Here is a 14,089-nt window from a genome sequence, read left to right on the forward strand (position 1 = left end):
GGGGGCGGGAGGGGGGAGGGAGGCAGGGAAAGACACAAATTTTTTAGTCTGAAGGATATATATTTCAGGGCTAAAGGGAATTAGTTAATGAATTTATGAAGTGACTGGTAATTATTTATGAAAAGTCATAGAGAACTGAGGTGATACAAATGACAGCAAATTAATTAGATTTGCAGGTGTTGGAAGACAGTATGAGACTGGAGACCTTGCAGATGATCTAGAGAAGCAAGAAACATGGAAAAAGAATAGACATATTCACCCTTGAAAAAAAAAAAAGCTTATATATGGTGTGATAATCTAAATCCTGACACCAATGGAGAGAACCTGGAGCAGCAACGAATAGCAAAAAACAAACTAGACATAAGCTTGCAAGGCAAGCTACCCAAAGCAATTATAGATGTCTTCTAAATGGTAATGTTAAGAATACTATTTTCAATTTGATTAACTTGGTATAAGAATGATTTAAAGTAGATTAAAGACTCATTTGAGAAAATTCAAATAGCTGTATATTTCTGCTTGAGAAACAGACAACTAAAACATGAAGAAAATGGGGAAATACAGCAGTCTACATTTTGAAAGTGTAAACATGAAGAATGAAGAAACAGTTGACGCTGGTTCAAGCAGTAATGGGATGAAAGTACGTAAAGGGAAATCTAGGTTGATAATCATGAAAGAAATCTTTATGAATTGAAGAATACTAATATTCATAATACTTAACATTTATATAGTACTTCACATCTTCAAAGCGCTTCACTAATATTAACTAATTGCTCTGTTCGATTGTAGGGAAGAGTCTTCCCTCAAGGGAAGAAGTTCCAGATCCTGAATCCTTAAGAAGCTACATTAGAAAACCTACTGAAAAACAAACACTATACAGAAAAATCAGCCCCTGGAAAAGTACAGATGCTATGAGCTAAAATAATTTTTTCTTCTCTAGCTTTTTCTTTTACATATGGAAAGGAAAGCTACACATGCTATACAATATCATGCAGGTGCTATGTCCCCCAAAGAGATACAAAGTTCGTTCTTTGTTTCAATGCAGAGATATTTCAGGAAGGGTGTGAAGAGGAAGACTTTAAACAGAAATGTTGAGAAGTAAAGTGCCCAATATTGCAGAATGCAATGGATAGAACCTAGTTTAGTTTCCGAGCGCAAAAGCAAAATTTTCCAGGGCAGAAAGGAAAAGAAACACACATTTCTGTACTCCAGTGCTTTTTAACTAGACAAGTTGTTAGATTTTAGTACAAATTGACATAGCTGCTGGTGACACCAATAAAAACAATTTACTGCTGAAAAGATCTAAGACTTGAGGATTGCTTCGTCTGCTTAAAGTTTTGCTGGTAAAACTAAAGAAGTTTGGCTACAAGACACAAACGCCTGCTAAAGCACAGGAATAAAAATTAAGGAGCAAACAGAAATAGGAGACAAAAAGCAACAGTGCCCCTTTCACTCCACGAGGTGATGGGACCAGGTTAACAATGCTCTTCTCCCCATTACTAAACATCTACAGGGAGAAAGGAAAAGTGGATTTATTAGGAAATCACCCTTTCCACACACACTGCGCTCACAGTAATTGAGCAGTCCTGTGGGCAGTAAAGCCTTCCACCATTCCAGCATGGGAATGGTTTCCCGAATAATCATTCGACCTTCTCAAAAAAACCCCAAACAACCAAACAAAAACCAAAAACCAAACCAAAACACTAAGATGACAAAGGTAGTTGAACAAGACAATGCCAAAATCTGGTACAACTGCCTATGTTGCTGTGGAGGGACACTACCATGAGTTCCACTGTCCCCCTGATGCACCCACTGTGCAAAAGGGAGCCCAAAGGCCCACATCAGCATGATACTGCATCAAGGTGTGCTTGGAGAGAGTCCCCATCCTGAAGAATATACAATTTAAACAGACAGGACAGATCAAAGCATGAGAAAAATAAGCCTCTGTAGCAATAGGTTAACATCTGACTGTCAAGAAGTTTTCAGTGGACATGTTTCTGTACATAGTATCTGTTTTCTGTTTTCTGACCAGAAGACCACGACCTGGTCTGTGGCTAAACAACATCAAGTTTCATGCCTCAAGATGTCATCTTGTTGACTTTATTCCCCCTTCCCACATCGCATGGCTAAGCTAGAGCTCAAGTAAATGCACTGCAGTAGAGGGATCACTTAGTATTGACACAACAGGTACTGAACACTGTCCGAGACAGACCCCCAGGCTTGCTGGCTCAGCACTCTTGACGCAGTAAGGCAAATACCATATTTTTATAAATTTCACCACAGAAAATAATGTTAGCAACCCTAGTTTTATTTTTGCAAGATGCAACATAATTACTTCCTAATAAAAAAAATAAATTCTGAAGCAGAAATCCCAGGTCAGATGGGAAGATCCAGCAGAAGCAAGGACAGAGACAGCTAAGTCCAGAGCTAACTAGAATTAAGAAACTTGACATTGTGCCCTGGTGATCCCCAAAGATGAAAAAAACACTTTACAATTATGTGTGTATGCTTGTTAAAGGAGTCCAAACATATAACAGAGGGAAGCCAATTAAAAAGGTACTAAATACAGAAGACTTCAACTTCAGTGATTAGTGCTAGGTAATTTGCCTTGTGATAAACAAGCCATTCAAATCAGTAATAGACCTGAGGTTGTTCCACAGCTTGAAAGCATTTCTCTGAACTTTACGTGGTATCACAGCAAGTGCCAATGTTTATAAGTTAAATTTTGCCATGCAGCTCTATGCCTTCAAAGCTAGCAATCCCAGTAAGTGTTTATGAAAGATACCCACCATCTTCAGACACTATGCTGACCACTATGATCACTAAATCGGCATAGGTGCAGCTCAGTTGCTATGTGCATAGCCAGGTGCAGCTTGTAACTTCTCCTAAGTACTACAAAACAAAATGAATGAATGAAGAAGAGGCCAGGTTGGATTTTTTTCCCCGAATCTGTGGAAAATAAATTACTTTTTGGGGACTATCCCTATCCAAGGAACAAAACCCATCATCCAACTGTGAAAAATCTCAATTTCATCACTACAGTATTGAGAAGGAGGAGGGAGAAGGAAGAGGAAAAGAGAAGAAAAAAATAATGATAGCTGAAAAAAACATAAAAGAAAACCATCAGTGAAAATTGCCCCTGAAACTTTGCAGAATTGTAACGACTTTCTCTTGCTTAAATTGATTGGTGTAGCAATGTTATAAAATGACTATTAGGATTCATTGTGCACAACAGAAAGTGTGAAATGTCAGCAGACTATACAGCAAAAGTAATGGGTCCTGAACCCCTGTTAGTCAAAAATGATTTTGTTTCAAATTAGAAATTGATTTTTTTGGACACAAGCCCTTTACAGGCTTCCAACTTTTGTAGCTGTGCCTTGGAAGAGATTAACCTCAGCCACTGTTTGGGTCCAGGCTGATGATACCCTTTTGAAAGTTTCTTCACAGGGACTGCTTTTTAATGTTGGTACGGTCTTAACCAATAACACAAGTTATTTGTTCCTTTGAGAACTGCATCACATTTCTTCTCATTTTGCCATTTTCTTTATTTTTATGCTGACATATACAGCAAACTGGCTGACAAGTTAAAATAAAAAAAAAAAGCTAGCTCATAATTGAACCAAGGATTATGTTCAAGGCTCGGCAGTGAAACATCCAAGTTCCTTTTGTTCCCAACCCTTTCTCTTCCTAAGAAAGACTGCTTCTCTGCTCCTTAAGTGAAGGTACTAAGCTAAGAGCAGGATAGATTCTAGCCATACAGACATCCCTGTGGGGCAAAATATCAGGTTGTGATGGTGGAGCCATTACTTGGGGAGGAAAAGAATGTGCAGAAGATTCCATTTTGAGAGCAAGTCCCACTGCACTTATTCTCTCTGCTTGCTGGGAAAGGAAAACGAATTGTAGAAGTAGCTTTTTGAGATTAAAGGGCTATTTTTTTCCCTTCCATCAGGAACACCAGCCAAGATGATCACTTGTTATTTACAAGGCTTTCTATGCTCTTTATTACTTTAAACACAGCTACCTTCTCTTGGGTTGTTTTAAGCAACTTGCAATCCTCTCCCTCTAATTGTGCATTTTACTGATATGCTCTTGAACACATATATACAGTTTCTAAATGCCTTCAGCACACTCATGGCCCTGCAATACAGTATGCTTCCCCTTACCTTTCCTTGACTTGGTGCCTTCCCTCTTGGTTTGCATCAGAAGGGCTTGCCTATCTTCCATGTTTGCACCAAAATCAACCATCTTCTTCCCCGAACTGCTCCCACCACTGCTCCCTGGTGTTCTGGAGGTTTTGCTCACCGGAGGTGTCCTCAGAAAATAATCTTCACGTTTCAACACCGGTACACTGGGAGGAAAGAAAGATCACGCTATTACATGATGCATTCAGCCCTTCTAACACTGCACCCAGCCCTCTCCCCCACTTTCACTCTCCAGAAGCGTAACCATCATGCTGCTGGTTGAGCTCTTGTTGAATCCATTTACAATGTCTGAAAGCAGGATGCCTAAGGATTGAAGAGTTACCAACCTACTTTAGCAGGAGTTTTTGGTTATCAGCAGCTGGCAGCACTCTGACAATTATATTTGGAGTTTTGTGGCATTTGGCACATTCCCTAAAGCATTAGGTCCTGGATTTCCTGAGTGGTTAGGATAGGACAAGTGGGATGAAGATACACCACGTACTTTGTCCAGCACAGTGGAGCAAGGTGGGAAGAAAGAGTAATTAAAAAAATGCTCACTTTGCTAGGATAAAAGGGAAACAGAGAAGATTATGTAAAGAGAAAACTGGAGTCATGGTTTGCAAAAGGGAAGCAGATCACAGAATCATAGAATCATTTTGGTTGGAAAGGACCTTTAACATGATTGAGTCCAACCGTTAACCTAACACCTGCCAAATCCACCACTAAACCATGTCCCTAAACACCACATCTACACGTCTTTTAAATACCTCCAGGGATGGTGATACATTGATTCAAGGAGAAAAGGGATGAGAGGAGATAAGACAAAAAGACGTGAAATGAATGAACAGAGGTACTTGTAAGCAAGATACAGAATGTATGAGCAAACTGGTGGGAGAGTATCTGGTGCAGCAAGTGCAACAATTTGAGTAGAGTAAGAAAAAAGAAAGCTAACCAGAACCATTACAGTTCAAGATGAACTTCAGCACAAGATCGTAAACACTGCACGGATAGAGCCAGGAGGCAAATTTGGTGATGTGGACCAACCATGATTTCAGTCTCTACAGACACAGGCAACCACAAAACATTTTGGGAAAACAGGAGGCTACGGAGACCCATCTTTCTCTCAGTAAAGACAACCTACTGCTTTCAAATTCTGCTCTCTGGGAAACAACTACTGCTTTAAATGAGGATTCCCAATATGTATATGTCATTAGCCCCGTTACCATTATAAAAAGCAATTAAAAACATCAAAAAAAAATCTCTGGATTATCCACATGAAGGAATACAATTCATCCCAAGATTATACTGCTCTACTTGCAATCATGGGAGTGACATACAGCTTTCCTAAGTTAACAGAAGATTAAACAAATCTGTTTCGTGTTTAAGCACCAATTTTACATGGGCAACCCAAAGACTTTCACTGAGTTTTTGTTATTTGGGATACAGCTTTGCGGAGGTTGATTCACAAGAATCTTTTCCTCAAAGCTTACATTACTGAAGTTACTGTACATCTGAGGAAAAAGCAGATATCTGATGTTCCCGTCAGAAAATGATAGCTAAATTAAAAGTTTCAAATCAAGGTGCTGTATAAGCCATTGTTTAATAGGGCCCACTGCGCCTGTTGGACAATTAGTATTACTCCTGTGTTATTAATGCAGAACACTATATAATGGCTTATGACCTGTAATAACTGGCTGAAGTGTTGGATAAAACTTCTCTGAATAACCTCCGTTTACTTCAGGGCTTCAAACTGTGTGGCCACTAATAATATTGCGAAGTGTTATTAAAATTTATGGTGGACTAAATTACTATCTTATTTGAATTATATGAAATTATTAACCTACTAATTCCTGCAACCCAGAGTACAGCAAGAGGTGGGTTTGGACCCTAATAACTGTTTAAAGAGGCTTAAAGGTGTAATACTTGACCAGATTTCTCTGATAATACAGGACTTGATATTCCATTTGTCTGTACTTGGATGATTAACAGCATTTAAAAAAACTGAGGTTGTCATTATTTGGATGCTTTCTGAGTTTTTAAAGTACATTTAATTACAACCTACAGATCTTCTGTGAAGACAGTGACCTTTGGCTTATAGATGAGGACGCGATTACTCCACTGGTTCACTGCAATACCTTTTACATGGTGCGGTTATCTCTAGAATAGAGAGTTGCGGTTTAAATAACGCTATGGCAGAGGCAATTCAAATAGAAACAGACACCAAGAAGAAGTTACAGAAACTAATTTATGAGGAAATAACAAAAGCAAGTGTATTTGCATTTGTAGCTCACTAAACAATTAATTAGAGCCTGGTTCTCTAGTATTTAATAAAAGAAAGCTCACGCTAAAGTTTTGCTCAAGTAAGGACAGAGAGTCCAATCTTAAAATGACAAACACTTAATCTGAGAGGTGTGCAGACCGAGGAGGGAAAGCGATAATGCAGATAGATACAAAGCCTCAATAATTAACAATGATACAAAGCCTCAATAATTAACAATGTACCAATATTAAACAAAGAAAACAAAAGGGGAAAAAAAGAAAATCTATTTCAGAACATAGTCACTCATTCACCTGTGGAATAATTAGTAAAATGAATGATGTGACTATTGCAACCTGGAAAATTTAAAATTAACATATGGTCCAAGGGGATCAGTTATGTATAGCTAAAGAGATTAAATAACAAAACAGATCCTTCTCTATTTTCAAATCCAGCAATCCATCGTATCACTCAAATGCAGAATGGTTAGTAGGACTTCCTGCAGGGCACCACGATATCTGATGAATTTTCATGCTATTCCCTGAAACTACGCAACAGACAAGGCTGTCTAAATAAAGACCTTATAAACCTACCTAAACTACATGCTAAGGTAGGAGTTGTAGAGTAGCATCGCCAGAAAAGAAGCGAGTCTCAGCACTGCTGCCTCCTTATGAATATCGAAGTACATCACCAACAAAGGAAAACACACCTTGTATGTTTTTCCATTTTGTCTGTGCTTCATATCGCGATATCCCTGCTGAGCGTGAATGGCAAATTTTAAATGTCATTCAGGACCCATTGAATACTGCTAGTATTTGCATTCCTTAAAAAGTAGAAAAACATTAACCTTTTGTTTTATTGAATTAAAATGCCATGGAAATGCTGATGTAGTCTTCAGAGACTGAAATACTTTTACAAAGAAGAATAGCTGTCATTTATTAGACACAAAGAACAATTACTTGATAGGATGCTTTCTGACAAAAAGCAGATTGGTATTCTCATCATAGAAAAGGCATTGTAAAAAAACCCAGCACAGACCTCTGAGACTTGAATAATTTAAAGCTGCATTTGGTGCAATTTGAATTTTTCTTTAGGGAGGCAAAGTTAAATACCTTTAATTTGTTCTAATTATTTCAAATTTGCAAGTTAATTATGGCTGATCATTAAATAACAAAAAGGACTATCGTCTCCATAGAGTTTTACCTCCTACCCTCTGCATTACTTAAGCTAGATTTTAGTATGCATGAATTAACTTTCTAAATAATCACACGGTTTGACTAAATGGCTCAGTAAAATGAGCTCTGATCCTCAGAATAAGCATTAATGGACATTAGAAAGGCTATTGGGACCCATGTTACTTACATTATAAGTATTTTTAATGGGGTCTTATTTACTAATCTTTATGTACTGTTCAAGTTAGGGCACCATATAGATACATTATTCTGCTTTAATAGAGGAAAGTCAGTTCTTCAAGATACTAAAACAAATGTCCATTTAGAGCCAACTAAATTCATTTTTAAATTAATGCAGGAAAACTCTGATAGAATTTAACTTGGTTTAGTTGCTCATCCTGATGAATCAATCCAACATAATGGTAGCCTTGGTCTGCAAATGGAGTTTTACACATCTATTGAATCACTAAGCAACTCAAGCAGATAAGACTCTTGCCACAGAGTAGCATTTACTATCAGCATGTGTACGCCCACGAGATTACATCTCTTCCTTGCTCCGCACCTAGCGCTCATCTGACGGGCTTCCAGTCATCGATCCCAAATTTGGATGCTCACCTTTCACTGCACTCTGATCTTTCCATGCATTTTTCAATGCAGATCAGTGGCATCCAGAGAACATGACTACATTATAACTAGTGAGAAACCCAAAACGCGAGGCAATTCATGCCTCCAGTATATATGTTCAGCAGATGGCTGCCTTAATGGTACCCTACTGCACCCTGTTGAGGCAAGGGCTTGCGAGTTTAACCATTATCAAACTAACAGATTGCCGTGGTAGGTTAGCTCCAAAAGCAAACATGTTGGAATGTTATTTTCCTGTTCCGCAATTTCTGTTTTAAAAATAAAATAATTAACAGTTCATGTGTGCAATCTGCTGCAATTATATCAGGCCAAGAATGCATAACACTTAATGATGCAAAACTGGTGATAAGTAGACAACCCAAGCAATACGTTTTTGTAGCTGGAACCTATATTGCCATTTCAGATGCAGTTTGACAAACAGGCTGAAAATTGCTTCCCCCCCTTGCCACTTTGGCTGGGAGAGTTTTCAGCCAGAGCAGCTTCCAGAGTCAGCTCGGTATAAAGCAGCAGTATCACAAGTGCTGGGACAGAGAAGAAGGTGTCAATATATCATGGGATCTTCTTTTCAGCAGAGGTCTGAATTTAGATCAGTTTAAATCAAGTAATCAAACCACACTTTTGAAAACTACTAATTCCAAAGTGGGACTGTTTGAGAAGTTGGTTGTCTGCATGGCGAATAAAAAAATATTCACAAGGAGAAAAGGACTGTAGACTTTGGATGAGCGGACCTAAGAAGCAATAACAGTGGCCTCCTGAACAACCACAACTTTTTCAGTCCTCTCAAAGCATACTGTGTTACTCTTTGTAAGCCCCTACTTTCAGACTACCAAGTGCCACAGATTTTTCAAGTGTTTTTTCCCAACAATGCGTCAGGTAGTGTGATTACCGTAATCCACAAGGCAAAGGAGATAAGAAATTGATGCAGTAAAGAAGCTGGGCCCCTGGACAGCAAGCAGGTCAGCAGAGGTGGAAGAGAATTGGAACCGACTCCCAAACACTTGACTTGCTGAGAAAAGGAGACGCCTGAAATTAGTGCCTACACCATGTGTGTCTGCTTAGAGCTAATCATGAGGAAAACCCTGACAACCGAGGTAGAGCTTACGGCCCTCCTTAGCACATCTCCATCTGCAACCTGGAGTCCTCTTCTGAGGGGACACAGCCTGCCCCTTCTTTCCAGCAGAGCTGGGGAGAAACACGTCAGGATGTACAAGCCAGCAGCACATGGGAAAGAGGAGGGAGACTGGTCCACTCGCTTCTGCTTTGTGAAGGGTGTGCAAATCTACAGGATGGCTGAACAGAGCTGGAAGGGAGGTAAGAGTGTTGCAGGCGAGGAGGAGAAGCACAGCGTGAACTTCAGGGCAATCTCTCATCCCTGAACACCATCAGCTTTCCGTTCCTTGCCACAAAACCAATCCGCTCATGTCAGCAGATCAACAACCTTAAAAACACACTGTTAAAAATCTAAAGCCTATCATATTAAAACATAGAGTGCTTGAAAAAAATCTAAGCTTAACATTTTTCCCCTCCTTTAAAAAGCAGGAAAAATATCCTATTCTAATATGGACCTTGAAGGCCATATTCAAGCCTAGAGTGAGATTTTGTGGCCCAATTATGAAACCTGGCATTTTGAGGCTTATGTTAGATGCATCAGCATGTTAATGACACTGCTGGGATCCAGTGCATGTTAATAAGAAACAGCTGCTTTCCTTTCTAGAAAGCATGTTCATTTATAGTTTTGAGATCATAGAATCATAGAATAGTTTGAGTTGGAAGGGACCTTTAAAGGTCATCTAGTCCAACCCCCCTGCTATGGGGGGGGTTCAACTAGCTCAGGTGGCTGAGAGCCCCGTCCAACCTGACCTTGAGTGTTTGCAGGGATGGGGCATCTACCACCTCTCTGGGCAACCTGTTCCAGTGTTTCACCACCCTCACGGTAAAAAACCATCTTCCTTCTGTCTGGTCTGAATTCAGCCTCTTTTAGTTTAAAACCATTCCCCCTTGTCCTGCCGCAAGAGGCCCTACTAAAAAGTCTGTCCCCGTCTTTCTTATAAGCGCCCTTGAAGTATTGAAAGGCCGCAATAAGGTGTCCTTGGAGCCTTCTCTTCTGCAGGGTGAACAAGCCCAACTCTCTCGGCCTTTCCTCGTAGGAGAGGTGTTCCAACCCTCTGATGGTGTTTGTGGCCCTCCTCCTCCTGCTCCAACAGGTCCATGATCTTTGGGACTGAGTCCATCTCCTTTCTCACATATTTTTCCAGTTAAAAAGCAGGAAGGCAGGGACAGGTAGGGGAACACCTCAGCAGCCAGGGAGAGTTCCAGAACTGAAATATAAATATTATCAAATCTGCTTGTAACGAAAGGATTTTTCATCACAGAAAATAGACAGTGATTGCCTACAATCTGCATGTTATTACGCACACAATATATTGCTGAGGAGTGATGCAGAGCATTCATCTCTTACAGTCCTCTTCAGGCTCAGTACCCTCAAATCCAGTAATTTCTGTGGCTGTATCAGGTTTCTCTCTTGTTTTTTTTCTGTTGAAGTGTCTCTCTTGGACCTACTGTGTTTGGTTTACTTTTCTCTCATCTTGGAGGAGTTACACCGGCCACTATGCTAAAAACTTTTCCATATATCAAGCTGTACCAGGGTACAGCAACCCAGAGCACGGCTTCTCCAGACCACTCTTTCGGAGACCAGTTCCTTCCCCATTCCCTCAGCAACTGGTGCTCAGATATTTAATTCCACCAGCAAGGATTAAGGCCACATACGCTCTTAATTAGCAATGACCTATTAGATCATAGCAGCCATAGGTGAAACCCTGGCCTCATTGAATCAATCAGAATACTGCCTTTATCTTCAATGAAGTCAGGGCTTCACTTAATATACACAGTTAGACGTTTATTTGTAGCAAGTACTAAGATAACTTCCACCTAAAATTATATTCATGCCTTCCCTTTGAAGCCCTGTCCTCATTCTGCTTTAAGTTAGCTATATTTTAACTCCCTACCAACACCTTTCCCACATATCTTAGTTTTCCTAATAAACAGCAAAACGAGCTCTGATTACTTTTCTCTCTTCTCTTCTGAATCCAATGAAAATTCCAACATAAAGGTTTTCAGACAGTCATAGAGAAATGGCCACAGAAAACAGTCTGGCAAAGCTTTAGCAGGACAAAATGCTGTGATTGTGTGTTTGGCCTTTCTTATAGAGCAGAGCAGCTGTCGTTCCAGCAAGCAGTGCTGTCAGCCTTCACAAAAGAAAGTCATGTAAATGTCAAGTCATAGGTATAAAAACAATCCTTCAAAACAGTGTCTGTATATCTGAAAAGCCTGCCTAGCTGTCAGCAGCGAAAGTACCATAAGGAATGATGCAAAAGCCTGTTTAGGACAAACAAAAGTTTTTGAACTAAATCCAAACTTCTCCAGTAGATCAAGCCGCATCACTCTCTCCTTCAGAAGGAGAATCACATGCTTTTCAGCAAAGTGAATGCCTGTCTTGGTGCCTTATCCAGCATCACTATTGTCTGGCTGAAAGCCAGCCCCATTCACAAGGTGCCCATCGAAATGCCATATGCAAGCTATCTCCTGAACAAACATCCCCCAAATTAGATTGCAATTTGGTTGTGATAAAGGCATAGAAGAACAATGCATCATCCCTTCTCAACTTGGCTCACCCAGGACAAAAGACTTTACAGTAGATGGGCTGCACTGCGAAACAGGCTGTGCCTGAGCTGTTGCTGCAGAGATCGGTCTGAGTGTGCAGGTAACCACCCGCGTAGTGCAAGAGTCCTTATGTTTTCCTTCGCTAAGACTATCGGTACATAAGCACTCTCTCCTCCATAGCAGTTTCCAGACAGGCTGATAGGCGTTGATAACAGGACCTTTCAGTAAATGATCAGCAATTTGCAAAAGCCCTTTTTCTGATCATGGATCACATCATGGAGCAATCATTTGCTAAGGATAAGTGACAACATAGCAAAGGACGGACACAATAAGACTTGAAAAGTAGGTACTCATAGGGTTTCCAGTATGCCTTACTAACAAGACATTTTGAAGAGATGCCTAATAAGATATTTAAGATCGCACTCTTGTGTGCAGGTATTATGAAGAGTTACATATGCACAGAAAATAAGAGTTTTGGAGGTTCTTGTAGTGCCTATATGCAGACAAAAGAGTTATAAAAGACAACATCTACAGCTGCTTCTGTTCATTGACAAAGTTGCACTTGATAGATGCTAACTTTCAATACTTATCCCTGGTTTCTAAGTGAGGAAATGAAGGACCATAAAGTTACAAACTTCTCACACTGATAGCAATGAAAATTAATAACCACTAAACTGGGCAAATACACGTACCCCTAAGGATCCTGAGGTGACCTTCCGCGTCACTGGAAGCTCCCTTGATATCAGGGAACATGTTGCAGGGAAAGCCTTTCACAAATGCATCAAATTCCATAATAAACACAATTAGAGGTTTTATCTTTCCTGTTCCTCTGAGGCTGCTGTCCTTGAATCTGATTTCGCTAATGATTAGGAACCATTACCGCTGAAACCAACATGGGAGGACCCTTACAGGTCCCATCTTTTTCCAGGAAAATTCTGTCCTCTTATTCTAATCATCTTTATCTGTATCACGTGATGATTGAATTAAGCATTTTAAGCACAGATTACTATTGGGTTTTAGGTTATATAGGTCTGTTAGTGTCGAAGTCTTACAAATCTTGGGACCAGTGAATCTGGAGACTGTAACGCTTTTCTTATTCCAAAAAGCCATCAGAGGCTCAGTGTGTTGGCACAGGCTCAGTCCAGGTACAAGGCACAGCTATAACATGATGCTAACATGTCTCCTCGCACCACACGGGCTCCCCAGCCAAATACACACCTGACGTGGTTTTTGATTCTTGTTTTATAGTGATCAAAAACAATGACATGTTAGAATATAGCCAGGTCTGCGACTATAAATGTACATGGCATCCTAAATGCTCTCATACTAGGATCTTTTAAAATGGTGTCATCCATTATCCCAATTCTGTTGGAAACACCCCTCCTGCTGCATCTTTACCCTTCATCGGCTTTTTTTCGATGATTAAATCACATCTGTGGGACATGGTCACTCTATGATTAAGGAGTATATTAATGATTTACTACTACACTAGTACTCATCTATTTTATATTGCTTAGTAAAATGAAAACACTGAGATTGTTTATTGATCTGCTTTTAAAAAAATCTTATAGCCCCAAAAGATGTAAATAGAGATGTTAGACTTTGGACCTTACTCAGATTAGTGGATTACCATACCAAACAGATGTAGATTTGACAAGGTAGCTCTTGGTAAAGGTTTAAACTATAATTTGTGGCCACTTCAATTGCCTTGAATCCACTGAAGTTACATATTTCATAGACCGTGTTTGATGGTGAGTGACTGAAAAAGCAAGTATTTATTGCAAGTGCAATACAGACTTAGACGCCTAACTGATGGCATAAAACTCTAAAAAACATGGCCTGGGCCCCACAAAAAACAACACACTAAAGATTTCCTTTCAGTGCATGGATTTTATGTGAATGTGACAGCACCACTGAATATTGACTCAACCAGGATGTTTACGGAACAGATTTAACACTTTTTTGTACTCTTATATTCAGGAAATAAAGGGACATAATAGAATTGAAACCACACAGAAACCATTGCCTCGCTAAGAGGCACGTATCAGTGAGATATGTATTGCCACGCTCTGATGTCCAGTATCAGGGGAAGGAACAAAGGGGAGAGGTCCTGGCGCAAGGCTGTGTGCAGTGAAGTTGTGGGCTCTGCCCAGGCTCTGGGCTGCCAGTTCCCTGCCCCT

General features: G+C 40.0%; 1 protein-coding gene across 1 annotated transcript in view; it reads right to left on the reverse strand.

The window, feature by feature from the left end:
* LOC104079786 (uncharacterized protein KIAA1328-like) overlaps positions 1-14,089 on the reverse strand; it is a gene marked incomplete at its 5' end in the record, with an annotated part of 77,716 nt that overhangs the window by 5,895 nt on the left and 57,732 nt on the right. Inside the window, one exon of the mRNA XM_009581937.1 lies at positions 4,161-4,345. Coding sequence (XP_009580232.1) covers positions 4,161-4,345 — 185 coding nt within the window. The remainder of the gene's footprint in view (positions 1-4,160; positions 4,346-14,089) is intronic.

The sequence above is a fragment of the Fulmarus glacialis genome, unplaced genomic scaffold, assembly GCF_000690835.1.
Source record: "Fulmarus glacialis isolate BGI_N327 unplaced genomic scaffold, ASM69083v1 scaffold11647, whole genome shotgun sequence".
In the NCBI taxonomy this organism is placed as follows: Eukaryota; Metazoa; Chordata; class Aves; order Procellariiformes; family Procellariidae; genus Fulmarus; species Fulmarus glacialis.